General features: G+C 40.3%; 1 protein-coding gene across 1 annotated transcript in view; it reads left to right on the top strand.

The window, feature by feature from the left end:
• ush2a (Usher syndrome 2A (autosomal recessive, mild)) overlaps window positions 1-23482 on the top strand; it is a 197253-nt gene that overhangs the window by 72163 nt on the left and 101608 nt on the right. Inside the window, exons 30-47 of the mRNA XM_058630175.1 lie at window positions 594-720; window positions 1177-1278; window positions 1375-1563; window positions 1737-1867; window positions 1955-2234; window positions 2371-2595; window positions 3358-3438; window positions 5021-5209; window positions 7065-7199; window positions 8496-8571; window positions 8756-8841; window positions 9920-10079; window positions 11994-12156; window positions 12264-12411; window positions 16808-16965; window positions 17732-17879; window positions 19977-20132; window positions 23022-23169. Of these exons, the coding sequence (XP_058486158.1) occupies window positions 594-720; window positions 1177-1278; window positions 1375-1563; window positions 1737-1867; window positions 1955-2234; window positions 2371-2595; window positions 3358-3438; window positions 5021-5209; window positions 7065-7199; window positions 8496-8571; window positions 8756-8841; window positions 9920-10079; window positions 11994-12156; window positions 12264-12411; window positions 16808-16965; window positions 17732-17879; window positions 19977-20132; window positions 23022-23169 (2702 nt within the window). The remainder of the gene's footprint in view (window positions 1-593; window positions 721-1176; window positions 1279-1374; window positions 1564-1736; window positions 1868-1954; window positions 2235-2370; window positions 2596-3357; window positions 3439-5020; window positions 5210-7064; window positions 7200-8495; window positions 8572-8755; window positions 8842-9919; window positions 10080-11993; window positions 12157-12263; window positions 12412-16807; window positions 16966-17731; window positions 17880-19976; window positions 20133-23021; window positions 23170-23482) is intronic.

The raw sequence follows: 23482 nt of genomic DNA on the forward strand, positions 1-23482 counted from the left end.
CCACCGCCACTCTTCTGCTATTAAAAATACCCACTTAAGCAATTATGTCCTAAATACCTTGCTCAAGGGCACCCCGTGGTAGCTGCTTCCTCTGCCACTTTTTTTTTCCAAACAATGGATCAATGGATTCAAACGAGTGTTTGAAAGTGAAGCAAGAGATGGAAAGCAGCAGTGAAACTTCTCTGCTGTTGTCTTGTTAAATAGAGCTGGCTTGCAAAGATAGTAAAGGTGTCAGAGGCTGATATACTCTGGCATTCATACATTTATCGATCTCATCATTAAATCTCCATCACTGTGTTTGTGTGTGGATATATACAGAATGTCGGTGAGAGTGTGTGCGTGCAAGTTAACACTTGTTTTTACAACATCACTCTTTGCCTGCTTCCTAAGAGCTGATAACAGCGGTGATGTCACACATAATAGGAAGCAAAAACTTGATCGCTGTATTATGGTTTCATTTTTGAGGGTGCTATGTCTAAGTTGTGTATAATCATTTGTGTGTGCATGTTAAACACAGCAGGGATAAAAAAAAAAAAGCAATCATTTTAAATGTTACATGTTAAACATGTCTGATTGTGTGTTTGTGTGTGTAGGGCTCAGCGGTGGCTGTGAGTGTGCAGGGTGACGGAGGGCGACTCTACAATGATGGACAGTGGCACAGCATCGTAGCAACAAGGCGAGGGGCCGTGGGAACAATCGTTGTGAACAATCAATACCGAGGTAGCTCTGCTCATATTCATACTGACCAGTGTGTGTGTGTGTGTGTGTCCACTCGGCGTGTGGGTGTGTGAGTATAAATGCAAGTGTGTTTAAGATGGTCTGTACATGTGAGGATGTGCATGTCTGACAAATGTGTGCTTCTACAGTATGTATGTAAATCCCCCAGCTCTGCATGGAGGTATTACCCGGGTTAATCCAAGTCTATGTCTTATGAGAAAATACTGTTTCACACACGGAAACGCACTGACTGTATATTATTCAACTGTTCTCTAATGTTTCTTTGTTTCTACGCAAACGTGCAAAGGAAATGGATCTTTGCCCCCTGTTTCCTCACCTTCACCTGTGATTACACCCTTTCTGTGTAACTGTATCCAATATTGTCTTTGTTTTCATTCTCACATTTCCTCCATTCATTCCATATTCATCTGTGTGCAACACCATCACTCTGATCATCAGGAAGCGCGTCTGCGTCCAGCGGCAGCACCATGATTGGTGCGAACACAGGGGTGTTTATCGGGGGTCTGCCCGAGGACTTTACTCTGCTGAGAGAGGACACAGGTAATCCGTGAACCAGTACCGATAAATTAGTGGTTCACCAAATGTTCTGCAGGACTTCAACTGTGTAAGATAAGCAAAATATTTCTGTCTCTCCAGGTGACGCCCGGCTGGTGCGACAGAGTTTCACAGGTTGCCTCAGGGATGTGAGCTTTAAGATGAGGGACAGCCCCTCAGAGGAGTGGACATCTCTAGACTGGGCAAAGGCCACAAAGAAGGAAGCAGTGTATGAAAACTGGGAGGGATGTCCGACTCACACTGTGGACGGAGCCCATTTTCTTGGTCATGGTATGATCTGGACCGTTGAAAGTATTGTAATCTGTCGTGATTCATCTTGTAGTGCGTCGACCTGGTTAGGATACTTGCTTGTGGTAATTCAGGTTGTCCTCCAGGTTCCCTATATAGCTAAATGAGTCATTTGTAATAAAATGGTATGTTATCATAATTCCTACTTGTTTCAGGTTACTTGGAGCTGGACAGAGATGCATTTACTGGAGGACAAGACTTTGACATTTCTATGGATTTCAGAACAGATCAGTTCAGTGCACTTCTACTATTTACATACAACTCACAGACCGAAGACTACATGCTGGTGAGAGGCAGAGACACATAGGGAACGATCGTTTAAATACTCAAAAACAACCACAGCGCCAGCTTGTGACATTTTGTGCATTTGTAGGTGGAGTTGGAGGCCGGCCTCCTGTCCTTCCTTCTCTCCTCTGACGGTCATGTGACTGAACTCAGCATGTGGGTGGGGCTAAGCTACTGTGATGGAGACTGGAAGCAGTTGTCATTGGCAAAACGTGGCTCACTTATCTCTGCTTCAGTCAATGACTGGGCAGAAGAGATGAGGGGGGCTGAGGGAGTCGTGAGGCTGAGAGTGGATTCACCCTTATATTTGGGGGGCGTGCCCATGGAGCTCACACACCCTGCTCTGGACAGCCGAAGTCACAAGCATGGTGAGATATGTGCTCGCAGAGAAAGAGTAATCAAGCTCAGAGTAATAATTTGACTTAGTCATGGTGAAGGTCAGACATCTCAGAGTAATAACAAAGATGCTTACATCCCCCTCTTTCTCCCCTTTGTTTTTCACAGGCCTTGGAGGTTGCATAAGGGGTCTCACCATCCGAAGCGACGAAACAAATCTACCTGTCAGTCAAAGTGTTCGTCTTTCTGTAGACTCTCACCGTTCTCTCAGAGTTTACCTGGATGGCTGCCCGACCTCTGAAAGCCGCTACAACTGCAGAGGAAACGATTCAGTGTTGGTGTACAGTGGAAGAGGGACACAAGCGACTGATTATAGTTTACAGCCTTTCACTGGTAATTATACATATAAAACAGAGGGGGTTTTGAGCTGTATATAAGAGCTGTGAGTAAAAAAAAAAAGCACTGTTAACATTTCCTCTCAGTTTCACCTCATCACCATTGAATAAAAGAAATTCCTACTTTTAAGTTCAACAATATTATTTCTTGTTAGCAGTATTTTGGAATTAAACTGCAGTGTAGATAATTTTGCTTATGTTTAAGCCAGAACATAATTAATAGTTGTGTAATATGCATTCAGATATTGTGAGTTACTCATGTCAATATAGATTGTCCTCTTTTTTTTTTTTTTTTTATCTAAAGTTTCCATATGGGGACCCACTTTTTAAAAATCACAAACTAACATGACCAAATTAACAATATCAAAATTGGCAGGAGAGAATTTGTGCCAAATATAGTGTTTCTGACTATTTGTCCTGCAATTTCTGTAACAAATTCTATTATTTTAAACGAGTGAACCAGACATTCACAAGAGATAAACTGTATACTCGGCAAATGAATCCTAATTTCCATTTTATTTATGTCACACATAAAAAAAACAGAATTATACTCACAGCAGTTTCAACATGACCATGTTATTAGTATACTGTGATTACTAATGAATATTATTAATATTATAATAATAATAAGAATAATAATAATAATAATGTAATAATAGAAACAACAATAATAATAATACCTTGTTACCCGATGAAAGTATTAGTACCTTCTCTTAATCTCCGTCTTCCCTGACCCAACGTTTTCATCCCATCTTTGTAGAATACCTGTACAGGTTTGTGGCTTTGGCTGCAGGAGGTTGGACGGCAGGACCTTGGGAGAGAGGACGTAGCCGAGGCCGAGGTAAGACTTCTTGTGCCTCAAGCTGTAGCTGAAGTCCATTTATGTTGTAAGAAATTAACAAGTCTTGTACTGTATGTTAATTCAATATGTTGCAAAATCTGTTATTTCAATATTTTCAATATAAGCGTACACACAGACACACATTGCTTCAAATTGCCACTTGGATTTCAAAACGGTTCATTGTTCAGGTTTTACACACTCACACACTCACACACACACACACACTCTGACTTAGACTGTGAGGTGATAAAAACAAACTTGATTTACTTGATTGATGCGCGTTGACCTTGTTTTTAAGTGTTTCTCTTTGTTCCTCAGAGATTTCGGATGGAAAAATTACCCCCATCTTGTACAGTAGACAAGACTTACCCAAAGCCAGTGATATCACATGTGCCCGACGCTATGAGAGATTGATAAGGCCTCTATAAAGGGCATCCCAGTAAAAGGCTGTTAACCCAGAATGGCCTGTGTGGTCCCCTGTGTAATATAAAGCTGCTCGTTAGTAGTGAACGATACAGTGGTAGGTCTCCGTGTACCGTGTTGTCGCCAAGAGTGAGGAGTGGAGGCAGCGTTAGGGAGGCAGTGCTGAAAACAGAAAGAATGACGAGAAAAAGAGGCAGATGGTGGAAAAGGTCTGAGAGGAAAGATGAGGTGTAAAAAAAAAAGTAAAGAAAAAGAAAAGGTGGGAGGAGACTAGGAAAAGATGCAAGGTAAGTGGTAATGAAGGGATAAAATCGGGCCGATGTAAGGACAGGAAGGTGAGAAAGTTGTAGCGAAAAAGGAAGTTAATGATGGACAAGAAAAGCAAAAAGGTCGTGGGAGATGGCGCATGAAGCAGCCCCTCAATGTTGTACTGTTTTATGACTTAATATACTCAAACACAAAAATCACAGCAGACTGGAATGCATGAGATTTAAGAGATGAAACAGAGCTGGTCATAAATCTGTATAAGTATGTGAATGCTGTTTGCTACATACAACTCTCTGCATTTGTAATGTCCCGCATTTTTTGACAATAATTTGCATGGTTTGCTGTCGTAGTAGTTTTTTTTGGATAATCCAGGGTGAGGATGGCAGAGGTAATTTGAGGAAAGAAAAAAAAAAAGAAGGGAAGGATGGATGGAGACAGAATGAAGGTGGTTGCGAGGCAGAAAGGGAGGGGAGAAAGGAGATGGACCATCACGAAATACAGAGGGTGTCAAAGAGAGTAAGAAGGGGAGTGCTACAGAGAAGGAGGGAGGCTGATTGCTGTGAAATATAGCCCAGAATGAATGGCTGGCTGTATTAAATCAGCGCTGAAAAAGTTACTACTCTCATAAATACTATTTATGCTAATGCTGAGGTATGATTTAGTGGGCCTATTAAAATAGAGAGATGGGGGATGCTTTTTCTTTAACCTCATGTGCTCCCAACCTGTTGTTTTGTCTTTTTCTTTTGCGTTTTTTTTTTTCTTTTGATTATATCACTTGCTTTATTATTTGTGCATTGCTTTGGGTAGTTGTGGTATGTGGTTGTTGTTGATTTGGTCTTGATCCACAACAATAGTCTCTTCCGTCTGTCATCTCTCCTCTCTGTGACTTTAGTACCCAGGTTTGTTCCGCCTCCTACGAGTGTGCAAAGCCTAAACGGTTTCAGTGCCCAGGTGAGCTGGGCGCCACCCACTGGTGACATCGTGGGGCTGATTGACAGATATGAGGTAAAGGCCTACTACAGTGACCTGCCAGACGCATCACCTATCAAGGCCACGTATCTGGCTAATGGAAATTTCTCAGGTAAAAACACACTCCAAACTTGAATTTGTAATTTGTCTTGATATATGGGGTTTCTGGGCTATATAACTTTTTTTTCCAGGAATTTCCTAAGGATTTTTGTGCATATCAAAATTTGGCATAATTAAAGTTGGGTAGAAACACTGTTAATGACATTTAATAGAGCCAGGTGATCATTACATGATAAATTCAGCATTACTTTAGTTTCTGCTGTCCTCTTAAACCTATGGTAGCCTTTTCACTGCCACCACCTTGGCGGGGCTGTCGGGCATTTTTTGCCCTGACTGAAAACACATTTACATGGCCCTTTTCACTCACTTTCCTTCTATCTTTCATCCAAACACAAACACAGACTCACAAACTGTCCCAGGCAACCCTGTTAATGTCTTCTTGGCAAGTCCCCAACTTTAGTAGACGGTCTCCATTTGGAATAAAACACTCAGGACTACCCCGATGATGTCATGCTCTGGCATCGCTCTTTTCCTCTCCCTCTCTGTTGCTCACTTTTCGATCTTTCCTCACTTCATCTTTTACGATGATGATGGTGATGATGATGATGTGTGCGTCCGCTGCTGCGATTCGTCCCTCCTCTCATTTGCTCCGCCATGTCTCCAGGCAAATATGAAGATGAGGCTCTCTGTCTCCATGTCTCTCCATGTCTCTCCACGGCTCCCCCCTTCTCCCTCCCGCTCTTTTTGCTGGACATTAAGCCCACTGTGATAAGGCTTCTTGTTAATTTATGATAGCCACGACACCTGACTGCAGAATTACACCAACGGCTAAAAAACACAGGAAGCAAATGAGGGTGTAATGGCAGCGGAGTGGGGCCCTGGCCCTTAATTGAATTAAAAGACATGGGTAACAGGGAGAGAGGCAAGTGGAGGGTGACATGACATAGAGGGTGAAGAGAGTTAGAGGGGGTGTCGGAGAAGAAACAGGACATAAAAAATGGACTTAGGAAATGTAGAAGGAGTTAAGAGGGCCGAGATGGCCAGGGGGAAAAAAAAGCATGAGAGACGACTGGAGCTTTATAATTAGAAAGGACTCACTTTGTTTGCCAGACGCAGGAAGTTTGCTTAGCAACACTGATACATAGAAACAAGTAAAGCATTTCAATTGGCTCGACTGACGCACTTACACGCGCAAGCGTAGGTAGTAACAGGGCCCAATAAATACTAAAAGCAGACAGTTAAAGGGCTGTAGCCATATAAAGCACGGCGGGCACAACACATTATGCTTTTGGGTTCTCCATCCATCCCTTTTCTTCTGAACACAATATCTCAAGAACACTTTGAGGGAATTTCTTCAGAGTTGTAGGAAATGTTGAGTCGGACTCGCAGGTCGGCTGATTCGAATTTGGTGGCTGAAAGCCAAAAGTCAAGGCCACTGTGACCTTAGAAAATGGGCTTGAGCTTATGAACACAAAGATGCATTGAACAGATTTGTATGAATGTGAAGTCAAAAGAACACCTGGCATATACTTTCACCTGGGTTTAAGGATGACAATGATCAGCTTTTTGTCGTCAAAGGACAATGTCACTGTTGCCTTGTGACTGTTTCCTCTTAAGAGTGACTCGAGAGAATCTTTTGTTATCGGTTTGGCGCAAAAGTTGACTCGTGGAATAACATGAAACCACAAATGATCATTGTAGACATACAACCTCTTGACCATAATTCTACTTTCATATCATTTCAATGTAGAGTTGAAACTTAAACACAAAAACTCAGCAGTCAGAGTTTACAAAATTAGGATATATGATATTTTCCATTACCTTTATAGGCAACAAAGTTCTTCCTGTCTATCTGTGTTCTCTGCCTTGCTCTGTCTGTAACGTGTTTGCCATCTCCTCCCCCTCAGGTGTGTTATCTGGTCTAACACCGTCCACGCGATACGTCGTCACTGTCAGTGCCTGTAGTCCCGTCGGCTGCACTGAGAGTGCTCCTTACGGTGATAGTGATGATTTAAGATCGAGCTTTACAACCCTGCAGGAAGGTAAGACTATAAAGCTATGGCTAAGGTTCCGCAATATGACCAAATCATATCCTTTTCACAGGTCACATCACATCAAATAACATGTATTTGTGCAGATGGGAGTTGTCACAGCAGCTGTTGCCTCTTTCTGTCTTCTACGATTATTTGCCTTGTGTTTTGCCACGATCTAAAGCCGCTTGAGAGTTTTTGGTTTGTTTAGAGCACTCGACTGTCCTTTTCTGACTCTCTTTATACTGTCTGAAGTGACCCTTGTGTGAGTGATGAAAGAGCTTATTTATGTTTGAGTCTGAGGACCGATCTGTGGCACAATATGAAGACGATGGTTTTCTGGTCTATGTCAGATCAAGTCTATGAGACAAAAGTGGGCTCTCTTTTGGGTACGGACTCTTGTTTTGTCTCAGAATTCAACTGTTCAGATTTTCTATGTTGATACATTTCTCATTTTAATATATTATTGTACTAATTAAACTATGTTTTTGGAAGGTGTCTTTTTCAGTTCAGTAATTGTGAGTTGTTTGTGCATGTGGACACACACACACACACACAGACACACTTCTTAACGTTCATCATGTTTCTCTAGGAATGGAAAGAGACAAAGAGCAGAGAGGCAAGACAGAGGGGACGAAGTCAGGATGGAATAAATAGGATGAAGGAAATTAGACCGTGGGACGGGGCAAAACACAAAATGATAAAATGGATGTTGCAACTGAATGAAAGGAATAGTGAATTTTACATTTGTCTCACCAGGGAGGTCAATGAAGGAAGATATAAGGAAAGGGGAAGAAAGAATTTTCCTCACGTTAGTCACTACATTAATCTGAGTTGGACTAACTGGCCTTGTTGAGGAGATAATGTGATGGCAGGGGTCAGTGCAGAGACGGCAAAAATCAATTTGCAGCAAAAGAAAAAAAACGGATTACTGTATTGATTCTCCCTGAGCGCCGAGTTACAAGACTGAACCGTACGAGGAAGAACTTGTTTAAAGCTGCCATTTGCCAAATGTCTGTGCTTCAAACAATTCATTCAGGAAATGAAGGAACGCAAAATTATTACTACATTTTTTTATGAGGTCCACTCATATCGCATACATTAATTGGAGGTCTATTCGAAGCTTTATCTAATGTATATTATCATTATTGTTGTTGTTATTATGACACTAGTTACACAACAGTTATATTACAATTGATTTGTTCAAATATAGCAAATAGTGTTTCCTCATTTGCATTTATTGCACCAACCATTTATTGTAACAGACAAAAGCTTCATATTTGACATTTATTTGACTTTTCATTTCAGCTCCAGATGATGTTTCACCCGCAGCTGCAGGCTCTTCCCCGTCAGCTCTCCATGTAACCTGGGAACCTCCAGGAAGGTAATAAACATTGTCATCATTAACATAAAGTCTAAACAGGTGCAGTAGTTTTTGTTTACATATTTGGTAGGCTTTTTTTTCTTAAATAAATGTACCGTAATAGAGTACAGCACAGTGTTTAACATTTAAATAGTAAATCTAACAATAATAACGCTCTCATTCTCGTTTTTTGTTCTAATCGCAGACCCAATGGACGCATTACAGAGTACCTCCTCTATCACAACAACCACATGGTCTACAGGGGCAAAGACAGACAACACAACATCACTGGTAAAATGGAGAGTGTGTGTGTGTGTGTGTGTGTTTGCATTCTGTGTGTGTGCTGCGGTGTTGCTGTGACAGTGGAGGGACGAAGCCTTGGTGTAAGGAGAAGAAGGGGAAGAGCGAAGTAAAATGAAGTGGGGGGGGGATTAGCATTTGAAAGAGGAAAGAGCATCTCAGTGCTAACCAAGGGAATTGCACTTTGAAAAAGAGAGCTACACACTCACACACAAACACACACACACAAATGTAGAGCAGCGGAGAAACAAAGAACAGTAAACATTAGCGCCAATGCATACAAACACTTTGAAATCCTTCGATAAAGAGAATTAAAGAATGCCTGAAACACATGTCACACTGCTGAGATTATACAATACTGCACCAGGTTGTGACTAGAAACACAACACACACGCATAGTAAACAGACACACCGCATACAGGGATGCACATAAGAGAGTCATCCTATGACATTTTGTTTGTGTTGAATAGAGCTGACACACACACAACCAAACCTAACACATGCTTTTAAAATAATTCACTACCCAAATGTGTGTGTGTGTGTGTGTGTGTGTGTGTGTGTGTGTGTGTTTGTAAGCTAATTGAAGGCATGAGAGCACATATCATCCATGCTGGGTTAATAATGCTGAGTGGTTGATGTTCACAGCGATTGGGAGGATTATGGATGCAGTAATTATACAATATGTGCAAGAATAGACTGTAACGGAGAGTGAGACAGATGGAGATTTGTTGATGCAAGCAGTGACGGGTGGAGAGAAACAACTGTAGGAAAACACAATGATCAAAAAAGTTTACGGCTGTAAAAGGAAAGAGATGGGGGGAGGGGTCATGGTTGGGTGCAATCAGAGATTAATTCTGTGCCGTTTATTAGTCAGATTTGCGGTCTAGATTCAGTCAAAGCTACAGTCCAATTCTATCAGTGCACAAGTCAAGACTAGAGTCTTGGACCTCAGGACAAAGACTTTGAAAGGAACTTGACTTAACAGTATAATTCCAGATTTTGTGATGTAAATCTCAATTTATGTATCTTTCTGCTTCTCTCACGCTCTCTCTGTTGATTTTCTTTGCAGGTCTTGGCGTGTACTCCACTCATGTCCTGCTCCTGAGTGCATGCAATTCTGTGGGCTGCACCAACAGTTCACAAGTTACAGTGTTGACCTCTCAGCTTCCTCCTGGGCCACTTCAAGCACCGAAACTTACTCTGCTAGACTCTCATACAATCCTGGTGGAGTAAGTCACGTACACACACACACACTTGCTCACATATCTTATTCCTGTCAAGTCCATACAGCTGTGAAACACAATCCATATTAATGTATGGGTTCACAAAACTGTTAAAACATTTAACATGTTTTTATTTAACTTCTGAAAGTGAAAGTGTCCACCATGTAAACACACAGATTTTTCTGAATGATATTTTCCTGCTCTTGACCTCTAGTCACTTGTAGGAAGGAAAGGACAGAGGAGACAAATCTGCATTTTATCAGATTCATGTGCAAATTTACTCCTGCCTGTGTACGTGTGACTCTGTGTGTGTGTGTGTGTGTGTGTGTGTGTGTGTGTGTGTGTGTGTGTGTGTGTGTGTGTGTGTGTGTGTGTGTGCGCGCGCGCCTATCCTGCACAATCCAGGGGAAAATCAGAAATGTAGAGAAAATGCATAGATAAAACATAACACTTTACTTTACCCCCAAAACTGGCACACATCTGTATTTAATATTTGTTCTGATCTGGATAGTTTCAAACATAAATGATCCGCATAAATTATAATTTTCTCACAAAAAATTATCCGTGGTGTTTACACACACAGGGTCAAGAAGATGTCAATGGGACAATTATATACATTATATCATATGATAATATATAATCGTCCTTAGACAGATATCGTGATTTATATAGATATACGTACATATATATACACTTCGTTATCATGGAGTGTGTATTGCATGTTACTCAGCGATCGCCACTTCACCTGTCAAACATGCGCAGTCACAAATTCAGACAAACCCTGATAAGAAAATGTAGTAAATATTAAAAAAGAAAAAGGCATCTATTGCACACGACTTCTAAAACATACTTTCTGACCAATAGTATAAAACCATTACTGCAGTGAATTATGGCACAGATTATTACAACTCCCCCTTGATTTAGTTTTTCAGAAGTGGACATACATCACGCTGCCAATCGACATCATACAAATCTTATAATAAATGTGATAGATTAGCCACTGTGGCTTATTGTGTGCTAACATGCACTCATCAGTCATTCAAAAACTGGGCTTTAATGGGTGGAAACAAGGAAGGAATCCATCACTTTTTAAAATGGCCTCCCCCTGCCGACACACCGGGAGGGTTGAGTTACTCCCTGGGATTTGTAAGAATTGCAGGGGTTGTTTAGAAAAATGTTTTTGGTTTCTTTTCACTTATGAGTTATTTTAGTGCTGTATTGCACCTCAACAGTGGACCTCCCCGCTCCCACACAGTGCTGTATTTTATAAATGTGATATTTTTATCATTATTGATCAGTCATTTTTATCATAATGATAATGAATTGATTTTGGAGAGAACTACTGTGCGTCCAGTAGACTCTGTTTTAAGCTTTGGTGAAGCCTGGACCATGACAGGAGACTTGAACCAATCACAGGGAAGTTCATAGAGAGAGGGTGTGCTCCTATTGGCTGTTCTACTTGCACATACATGATACTTTAGTGTAAACGCCACTTTTCTCCTTTACCCAAAAAAGGAAAGAAGAGTCTGAAAGAGTTAGAAAATAAACACAATAAGAGATGAGAGCCATCTTTGTAACCACCTGGGTACGAGACTCAACAGTCAGGCAAACATCACCAATATTGATGTTGTTTACAAGTATTTGAGGTGAAACATCAGGAGGAAGAGGGGTAAGCTGGTGGTATATAACAAAGCAAGAATATCCGCCAAACTGCTTACCAAATGTCGGAAGATTATTTGCTACTTGCAGGAAAAGTCGAACCATTAGTTTGTCACTGTGGCTAAACCAAACCACATTTATTACCAGGGAATATGTGCGTAAATGTGGATGAGCAAGTCTTGCAGATATGAAGAAATTCTAATTCCTTATGAAACGTCTCTGCAACAAACGGCAAATTGACACGGATGATTCCATCTCCAGGTGGATCCGTCCCTCTCAGGTCAATGGCGTCTTGGAGTTCTACTCCATCTTCCTGTCACATGATGGCGCCCCGCCTGTGCTTGCCCATAACAGCACGGAGCTCTTTGAAGACTACACGCTTCGCGACCTGACGCCTGGAACAACTTACACCATCACGGTGGCTGTGAGTGTCCAATCCTGCTACCCCTGCCGAGTCATCTTCCTGATTGTGCCGCATCACTTTTCATCCTCTTCTTCATGCGCTTGTGTGTGTGTGTTTGCTTACGTCAGGCCTGCACTGGAGGCGGGTGCACGTCGAGCCCTGCCAGCCAGGCCCACACGGAGGAGAGCACCCCAGAAAACGTGCCTGCACCGCTGGTCACCCCTTTGTCCCCATATGCACTCAACGTTAGCTGGATGCCTCCTGACACCCCAAATGGTGAGAAGACACACATTTTACACCAACTGACCGATAAATAATCATACATATTCAAAAGTATACAAAGATTTAACCTCTAAAATAATGTTTAATTTGAGCTAAATGCATTTAGTATTTGAAATTAATAGTATTTTCTTTGACAAAAGGAAAAAGACTGGTAAAGAAATGTATATCATTATGAATGTACAATGTGTCAGTAATTGAACCATAGCTTTGAATTGGAGGTGTCAGTATTTAACCCAGCCTCAGAACCTACAGATCCAGTTCAGGGATTACCTCCATGTGACACAGGAGTACATTTCCAGATTGGTGACCGAGGGATAAAAAAAAAGAAAAGCAGTTTGGGAGGTGAAAAAAAAGAAACTGAAAGGACAGGGAATGAAGGCCTCAGAGAAAACAAGGCCAGTAGTAACGGAGGCGAGGAGAGAGCAGTGCTTGGCGAGGCTCCTTTAAGTGGATGAAAAGTGCTCCCTTTTGACTGAAAAGAGAACTGCAGGCTACAGAAGCTCAGACTCAGTGAGTGCTGCTCACTCTGTCGTCTCCATCCCTCTGATCTTCATTACAATCCGCTGCACTGTGATGAACCAGGTTGATTTAAAGTATGTCACGTGTGAATTTAAAATTGGGCTGTATAGGATTTTTTATTTTAATCTACGTTACACATTTATCTAGTGTGGGCAGATGTTTGAGCATGAAGGATCAATTCATGCACAACTGAGTTGTTGAATTCTTGTGCACAAATTTAACTATATGATATAATGCATCAATATCTAAAAAAAAAAATCATGCAGATCATGCAGTTCTAAAGCATATGAATGCAACAAAACACTGTATTTCACTAAGTAAGTTATCATCAAAGAATCCACATCCAACGGCCATAACATTAAACTCTTATGTTTTGATGTTGAGTGACATAAAAACATAATTGTTTTAGGCTATTTCTATCTACTGTATTACACAGAATCATTTATCGACCATTAAAAGGACAAACAAGAACTACTCTGAACCTTGGGTTTCATTGCTCACCCTACAACCTGTACACTATACAAATACTGTGGCACTATATATATTTATATAGAAATTATGCATGTATATATATGTGTGTGTATATATATATACACATATATATACATACTGTGTACTGCAAATAACTGGCTTCACTCTTATGCCAAGTCACGGCGATTGTTTGTACACATACAATTACATATCCAAGATATTGCAGTTAAATTCTTGTTTTTTGTATCTATTATATTATGTCAACTATTATTAATAGATAATATATAAGAAATAAAAGCTAAAAGTTTATATATAAATTACTTGGAATTATTGTGCACGAATCATTTCAGGTATTCTATACCTCGTATTTACTATCTTGTCCCATATATTAATTGAATTCACTGGAAAAAATAAGGGACAAATACACTGACCAGCTACAACATATTTATGGCAGATGTTATGTGTATGTTGCGTCTTTCACTCTCGTTTAATGTCATCACTCCACTGTTTATTATAAAGGTATAAAGGCACACAAATACTTGAACAAATGGCAAAAAGAAACACATGCATTTTATCATTTAATATCATACTTTACATAGTTTTTACCCATAGGGATTCGTCGCCCACCTGCTGTGCTCATAAGCTACTATGGAACAAGTAAGTTTCAAAGGGGAAGAAACAATTTAGAAAACATTTCAGGCAAATTCAGGAATAAAAGTTGTTGTTTTTTTTTAACTGCAGCGACTTTGTAACTGCAGCAGATGTTGACTTGCTGTGGAGACAAACTTTTTTTTTTTAAACAAAAAAACCCACTACAGTGTCAGTGCAGTTTATGTTATGAATAAAGCAGAAGAGCAGAAACATTGACATGTTTTGTTTTAAATTGGTTTGTTTTAAATTTCAGGCAAAGCAGCACTTTTAGTTTGGAAAGAGAATCTGTTCTTTTATCGTTGTGGTGTTCAAATTTCAATTTGAAGTTAGCAATTAGGGAAGACACGTTTGATTTAATTTGGTGTCTCAGATCTCTGGATGTAAAAGCAGTTATTTTTGCGAAAAGGAGAATTTTGGAGAGAAAAAATGACTGAAACCATGAAGTAGACATCACAACACAAACCAAACCGTGGGCCTGTTGTTGTCAGGTGCTCCCATCTTAATACATGCTGTGGAAACGATGCGTTCGGGAACAATCTTCTCGTCTCAAGAAAACTCTGAAACCACACAAGAACTGTGCGCTTTTATAGATGAAACACATAAAACATAGAACTTATCAACACTTAACATTAACAAACGCTACATGTTATGAAACCAAATGAACGGCTCACGATGAAAACCATCTGAGGATTTCCCAGCCCATTTCACCCCAACGTACGACGCACGGGCACATATTATCGACGGTTACTGCCGCGCTCGTTAAAGTGTGTGTAATTCCATAATGCGCACATGTGTGTAATGTGAATCGTGTGTGTTTTACGCTTAATGCCACACGAGTGCATTTCGCGCCATAAACCCTGTGATGTGTGTGCATATTAGCCTGGATAAATTACTTAAAGCTTCTCTCATCTGATGACAGAAATTTATAACAAGGGAGACACTTAATCATGATTACCCGATTATCTCACGCTTAAAAAGCTTTAATTTTTTTTTTTTTGCTTAAAAAGGGAAGAAGGGCTCAGTGGCTCTTTTTCTCATTTTCTCTTTTTTTCTTTTTTTTTTCATAAACGGACGGCAACAATGACGATGATGATGATGGCGATGAGTTACAGAGGAGGGAGATTCTGTGTTTTTTTTTCTCTCTCTCCTCCTCTTTCTTGCTCTCTCGCGCGCTCTTCCTCTCTCTCTCTCACCCCCCCTTCTCCCCAATTCCGCAGGGATTTGTGGGGGATAATCCTCTCGGGGATTAGGTCGGGGCAACACGCAGACAAAGAGGGGAAATAAGCCTGTTATGCATTTGCTGCTTCATTTTGCAACCTGTCTTTATTACAACCTATACTGATATGGGCTTATTCACACACACACACACACACACCAACACACACGCACACATACACCCTCACATGCATGAGATTGGCCACATTAAGAGCTTCCCAGATGTAGTTTGGCGTCTGTGGGGTTTTTGTGTCTTCATTTCCCTGATAGGTGTGTGTGTATATCTGTATTGAGCAATAATAAAACCCACACATGATTAAAGCAGAATAGACTCTCAGCTCTTAGCACTGATCTTTTGAGCCCTCTGTATGCATTTTTATTAAGGAAAAGCGCATTTGGCATCACACTCTTTCATTTTTTTTTATTAGGAGGATGTAATGTAATGTAATGATTGTGTGTGTATGTGTGTGTGTGTTCATCTTACCTCGTGTGTGTCTACATTATGTTTGTGTGCAGTGTCCATCTTTGCAGATGAGTCTGTGTGTGCACGTGTGTCTGTGTGCGTGCGTGTTGTGCTTTGTTACCTCTCAGGACCTTTTCTGGCACAAGCACTCACCTTGCCAGGACCAGTACTCCTCATTTAAAAAATCATAGTTAGGATAAAGTTAGGTTTAAGCAGTAGTCTGTTTTTTAGGGTGTTCAAGTGAAGAATTGCTGCACAGCCCGCATGTGCCCGTGTGTGTATGTTCACGCTGGACCTTTGTCCTTGTTATTTCTTTGTTACCTTTGTCATTTTTGGTGCAGTTTCATCCTCTGGTTCACACCGGGACATATTGACTGGCAGAAGTGAAGTCATTTTAAATTTGCATCGTAACCCTGTGACCCAGGCATACCTTAGCTGCCTTTCCTCATCATCTGTAAACTTTGTGTGTGTGATGGACTGTTTCTGAAAATTAGATCACGTGACACACTTTTTTAACCATTACATTAAAAAAATATATATTAAAATTTTTTTTTTTTTAATATATATTAAGTGTTTTGTTGTATGTGGCAATAGTGCTATAGAGAGATATCCATTAACTGATTAACAGACTTTTAAACTATACAGTTATACCGAAATCCTGTTCACAAGGACTGAGCTAAGCACCATTCTATGATGTCTGACATGAAATCAGGTCACTTCAGCGCAGTCTTGGTGTTGAACCAGATTTAACTTTATTAGGAAGAGCAGAGTTGACCACTGCACATCTACTTCTTACCATTTTGTTAGAACCGTCACCTTGACTGCACACTCTCATCTATTTGACTCTTAATAGGACCATCATTTACAGTGGACATCATGGTGTATTGAAGAAGACCTGAAACCGTTGACTTTCAGGCTCATTTTACTCATAGATTTGCATACAAATCAGTAGAGTTGATGCCTGAAGGCCATTCAAGAGAATTCTATTTTTGCTCCACTCGTCACTAAATCCATATCTATACACAGTCTATGATTACACACATGACGACATTCCGTGTGCTCTGTTGACAGGTGTTTTAACCAGCTATGGCGTGTGGCTGGATGGCGTTCTCATTTCAAACTTGTCCTACGTCCAGAGGTTCTTCGTGGTGGACGGCCTCTCTCCATGGAGCCGACACTTGCTCAGGGTCCAGGCCTGCACTGCACAGGGCTGTGGCAAGGGACCGCTGGTCAGTGACTTGTTTTCTACTTAACCCAGAAATGATGTTATGTGTTACTAATACGATTTTACATTTTTACATAAATGTCATCACGCATAAATTATAAATATGCAGATAGGCATGTGTTTCTCCTGTGTGTGCATATGTGCGTGTGTGTGTCACCGGCTATCATAAAGGGTGATCGATCCTCTCGGCTCAATAATGAGGGCTGGCGTGATGACAGTGACATTTGGTAGGAAATGCCACTCCATGCTCAACGACGTCTCTGTCAACAGGCTGCATTTTGGGGCATTTTTCCAATACGGACGCCATATTTAGTCAAACACTGCAGGATGAGCTGACACAGCAGAGCAGGAGGAGGGGGGGTGGGAGAATAGTGTGAAGAGGAGATGGCAGGAAAAGGGAGAAGAAAGGAGTGTGAGGGGGGGGACTTTAGGGATAAAAGTGAAACGATAAGGACGGAGCAAATGGTCAGGGCAAAGTGAGGTGAGGTGGAAAGTGAGGATGTGAAGGGGCTGCAGAGGAAATGAGACCAAAGAAGAGAGTGGGATGATCGTTGAAAGAATACCGGGATAAAAGATCAGGGGAAGGAAAATCAAAGTTTCAAATAAAAAAATAAAAAAAACAGGAAGATGTAATGCAGTTTTACTGAAGTGAAGATGTTATGTTTTTACTACAAAAAGTGTGTACAAATACTGTACAAAGTTAGAATGTGAGTGTGGTTTATGTCTATTCTGTGTACTTGAACACAAGTGAGCTTTTTTTGTCTTTACAGGTGGAGGTGCGTACATTAGAGATGGCCCCAGAAGGCCCTATACTGCTGGAGCTGACCAATCAGAGCTCTCGATCCGTGCGAGCACGCTGGACGGCCCCTCCCAGGCACGGGAGGGGCCTCAGATACACACTGCACTACAAAAGCTCAGGTAACATCCATTCAAACGCATACTCAAATACACATATTCATGAAATAGTAGTTTTTTTTCCCCCGATGTTTTTAGTCCTTACTAAGACTTTTAGTCTTTACTGGGGGAGCTGGAGCCTCTAAGGGGCCAACATTCAGAGACGACCAACAATTTAAACAATTATGATCAATTTTGAGTTTCTAATCAACCTTACCACAATCTGCATGTCTTTGGACTTTTGGTGTGAGGAAGCAGAATTACCAACACACACACACACACACAGATCATGCAAAATCCTCAGGACCCAGTCAAACAGGAATTCAAACCAAGAACCTTTATATTTTAAAGCTTGATATGTTTTTTTAACAACAATAAGAGCAGGAACAAGGGGCTCCCCGGTGCAGTAATGTCTCAAAGTAGCGGGAAAGGAGAGATCATGTAATCAAACAAGATGTTCCAGCGAATCATTAATCAAAAATATTGACACAACTCTTTATATTAGAGTTTTATATTTCTTATATTTCATAGGAATCTTTGGATTTTAGTGTTTTTTTTTTCATTTAGAGGAATATTTCCAGTCGTCTATTGATTCCAAACCAATGTTTTATTTTAGAACTACACTAGAATGCATGTCTTTGTATTGGATAACAATGCTTCATTGTTTGTTTTTCTTAGTTTGCAACTTTTAATATTCAAAAAAAGACCCCTTTGTTTTATTAATTTCATATCATGTGACCCGCTAACTCAAAACAATTCCAAGTCTATCACGTCTGTAGACGAGCAGGATACACGGAACAATTGCAGATGTGAGATTTACATAGACATATGACGAAGAAGAGCAAGTAAAACAAGAAAAAACATTAGCGGTGACCAACAAATCAGGCGAGGTGGACTGGACATGGACAGAAAAGGCAGAAGACTAAAACTGAACATGAATGAAAACAGCAGAGGATGCTGATTCTTGAAGTTGCCCATATCCACAAGTCTATCTGTCACACACACACACACACACACACAGAGACTGGGGCAGAGACTTTGATCTGCACCTCACAGAGGAAAGAGATTAAAATGAGTGGAGAGTAGAGGGAGAGGTGGTGTCTCGCTCCAGTTACCCATAACCTCTTGTTTCTTTGATACACGCTGCCTTCATCAGCTCACACATACAGTAACTGATGTGTTTGTGCGCATGTGTGGGTGTGTGTGTCCATCTAAATATACCGGATAGGCTCACATGGTGCAATTTTCTGATCCTTTTTCTTTGACTATCCTTGCATAACCTCAATATAGAGGTGTCTCTCTCTCTCCTTTGATCACCCTGTTATTCTCAGTCACTGTTCCTCTCTCTCTTGAAGTCTCACTCCCTTCTACCTGCTTTTCTCTTTCCTGTTTCCTCTGCGTCTTGTATGAAACTTTTCTGCTGTTTCTTGGATGACACTAATAGATAAGTGTGTATAATAATAATTATAAGTGGATGTTCAGTTATCATGAAAGTAGAAGGCTCTGATTTTTGTGAATGATTATGATGAGCTTTTTTTGTTTCTTTGTTGTTTTTTTCCGTGTTCACTTTGGCTGACCTTCAACTGGGGATGTCCCGAATCCTTTTTCCCTGTTTTATTTTGGATCTCAGACAGACACTACTGTTTAAACTGTGGATCAAATAAGCTTTATCATTACGACTGAACAATGAATCGTGAGCCAAGCTAAGTTTGGCAGATACTAAGGTCCCAAGCAGTCATCAAACCGAGGGTCATTTATTTTTTTACTGCCATAAAACACCAACAATAGCAACAACGACTACTGAGATCCTTTTATTTTGTTCTCCTTTATCGTGGATATCAACTGAAGTGTGATGTTCACTGCCATGAGTGAGATGTCACATGATCTGTGGATTGTGTTGGTCTAAACAAGCAAACCCCAAAATTCTAAAAAGGAAAGCTACAGAATTATAATAAAAGAAAAATATTAAATATTGCGGTCCAGGTCTACTTTAAAACCTGATACTTGTTATGTCCTCAGGTGTTGATACAAAGTTCCTGTGGAGCTTAATGACCCTTAAGACGTCACTGTCCCAGAACCTTACATGTGTGTCCCTCTTTTTCTCTCTCTCTGTCTTTTAAGATGGTGATGGAGCAGTAGATGGAAGTACAGCAGTCGGCAGCTGGATGTCTGTGCCCGACCTCCGGCCTTACACCAACTACAGCTTCTGGATCAGAGGGTGTAACACACAGGGCTGTGTAGAGAGTCTGCCACTCAATGTTACAACACCTCCAGCAGGTATTCACACCCAGATCCACCCACTATGTCACGGGTTTTGAAATCTATGTCTGCACACGTCGAGTGTACAAATTTGTTTGTCTTGATCTGATGCGTACTCATATGATAAATTGATAAAGTCATTTAAAGACTTCTCAAATATTAGAGATTTGTGTTGAAATACATGGTATAATTCTCAGATTGATACAAAAAAAATTATAATTTGGTTGACATCAAGCAAGTGATTAGGAATGCAGGATTGGACTTTTTGCCGATATCCAATATCCCGATATATCGGGAGTGTTTGGGGTTAGGCTGATCTTGGTGTGTTTGCCGATATCCGATAATACATTTTAAAGCCAGTATCTGCTGATACCGATATATTCATATATTTATATATATATATATATATATATATATACATATATAAATGTTCAAGCCGACCAGAACATTACTGTATTAAATGTCTGTAATAACACACACACATTTTTAACACACATGTCTCTCTCTATAAAATTATGAAGACACACCACACCCCTGTCTTAGTTGGAGAATAACAAAAGACAGACTTTGGAAAGTTCTGCTGTTCAAGTTCAAAACAAAGGCATAAGAAAGTATAAATTTTAAATACCAGACGTTTCCTCTCTTTCTATCTCTCTTTTTACCTCTGTGCCTCTGGCATCTCTTTAGACTTCTTTAAGGCAAACTGTCTTGATGCGTCCTTGTTCTGTGAAAGAACAGAGAGAAGATAGCCAAGCCAAAGACAGAGGAGCAGAGGAGGAGGGGAGCGGAGAGAGAGAGAAGTGAACATAAAAGTGCATAGTTTAAAACGATTAGTGACACCTCTGATATTGTACCTGCTAACACGGCATGAGAGAGACACAGGCTCACCAACAGTGTGTGTCTGAGGTGTATGTGTTTGTGTGTGCGTGTGTGTGTGTGTGTGTGTCTGTCTATCTTTCAGAGAGGCAGAAATCAATGTATGTTTCAGTAAAGATACACACAAACACACACACAGGAGATGACCTAATAACCTACAGTAAACTAGTAACAGATTAATACAATTTAATTCACAAATGAAATTGCCCTATCAATCTATGAATATCAGTTAGGCATATAATAATTCATCCACTAAATTAAAGTGATGTTTTTGAGACACTTTTTGTCATAAAACCACTTTTGTGAGTGAGGACAGTCTGACACGACGTTATGTCTTCTCTGTCCTCACAAGACGGACATTTGTGTGCGTGTGTGTGTGTTATCTTTAGAATGTCTTGAGCAATCAGTCTTGTTGTTGTGTGAAGACACTCATGGGTCTGATTGTAGGATCACTTTATCCTCCTCTCCGCTCACATCGCGAAACACTCCGGTCACTCTCGTTCCCTCCTTGAGTTTGTTGTCTTTATCGCTTTCTTGTTCTGTCTTTATTTGGGCTTCCTCGGTTTCTGTTGAGAGCACAGCCATCAGACTGAATCAAGATGTTTTCAACACTAACACTATGCTATCATGTTCAGTTGGAGGAGAGAGCCACTACTGGGAGAGAGGGAGAGTGTGTGAGTGTGTGGTTATAGTACATGAATAAATCTGACCACCCTTTGTCACATTTTCTTTACAAGGTGTATTACTTTTATCTTTTTTTATGCCATTTTATCAAATGTTCAGGTTTACAACGATTAATTGATCACTCATCTATAAATACATTATTCATTCAACACTAAATTATCATCAACAATGTTGATAAACTAATCTGAATGAGTATTAAGCTGATTTTCCAGCTTCTTAAATGTAAATATTTTTTGTTTCCTTGCTCCATGTAACACTTAAACTTGGAACGTTTAACCCTTTGGTTTTTTTTTTATTTTGGCTGTGTTCATGGATATGGCATGAATTATGGCAAGGTTGTGTATTTTTGATTGATCTTGCTATTTCCAGCTCAGCTTCTGCAGTCAGGCTAAAATACACTGTCAACAATCAAGTGTTACACTCATACTCTTAAGTGCAAAACATGTCCTATTGAAACCTATTCATGCTGCAAGGTTTGATCTCACTTTCATAATACATGCATTATATTATATCTGGGTGTCAATCTGGGCTTTTGCCTTGGAATTGATCATTTTTATCGCATTATTTTGGCCATATTCAGCATATGGTGAAAAAACATGCTATTTACACTAGATGGCAGTGTCACAAGTGTTGCTGCTAATCACTGACATATAGAAAAGACTGTAATACGTCAACACAAAAGAAAATGCTTTTTGCATGTAGTATATTGAAAGTTATATTTTCAGTTTTTCTCATCTAAAAACATCTAATCCAATCAAACTTAATTTCTAAGGCACTTTAATTAATACACAATATGGTGGCATCATGACAAAAACCTGGCATTTAAAGGGTTAAAATGTTTCAAAATTAATTAGTATTTGATATCAATAATTAAGACAGATGTCGGTGAGAATAAATCAGCTCAATGAAAGAAGAATATTATAATGTATAATATTTTTTATAGCTTGCTTTTAAAAAGCACATTTTTTGTGCTTAGTGGTACGAGTGTGACTAATATAAGACCCGGCCCAAAAGCAACTGAAAAAGACTCTAAAAGACAATAAACACAATATAATCTGTATGGGCGGGGCCTCTCAGAGATGGAGAGATTGCCTCAGGTCATCTGTCTCGTATGAAGCCTGTCTGTCTGTCTGTCTGTCTGTGCTGGTGGGAGAAGCTCAGGACAGACAGCCTTCATCTCACAGAACTAGCTTGGAATGAGACTCAGTATCAACTCTTTTTATTTTGCTTACCTTTAATAATACCAAACCCAAAAATTGTTGGTCTGCATATTCAAATCTGAATCTGAGTCATCATTGTTAAGTCAAACCACAACTGGAGTACTGGAGTCTCTCTCTCTCCTCACAGCTCCAGACGGGTTATTACCTCCATGGTTGACACACTCTGCTACTAACAGTCTGAATGTGTCCTGGTCCCGTCCTGCGCACGCCAATGCACCAGGCCCACTCCGCTACAGCCTGCACATGAGGACAACCCCACAGAGGCCGGTGATAAGGTGAGAATGAAAGTACACACACACACAAAATCACACAGGAGTGGAGAAGTTGGCACAAATGTTAACAAAGAGAAATATGAGCAAGACAGACACACTAGACCCGGATATTTTTGACATACATGATCACCTGAACAGAGACAGAAGCATATACATGTACCTACCAAGAGGTACATTATACCGCACAGCTGAATGTGTCACATCAGTATGACGGAGCGTCAGAAATACAGAGAAGGGGATGAGCCGTGGAGACGACGGTCAGATTCAGAAAGCCAAAAGAAAAAAAAAAAATCAGAGACGGGACAGGAGATGGAAA

The sequence above is a fragment of the Solea solea genome, chromosome 5 (assembly GCF_958295425.1).
Source record: "Solea solea chromosome 5, fSolSol10.1, whole genome shotgun sequence".
Classification (NCBI taxonomy): domain Eukaryota; kingdom Metazoa; phylum Chordata; class Actinopteri; order Pleuronectiformes; family Soleidae; genus Solea; species Solea solea.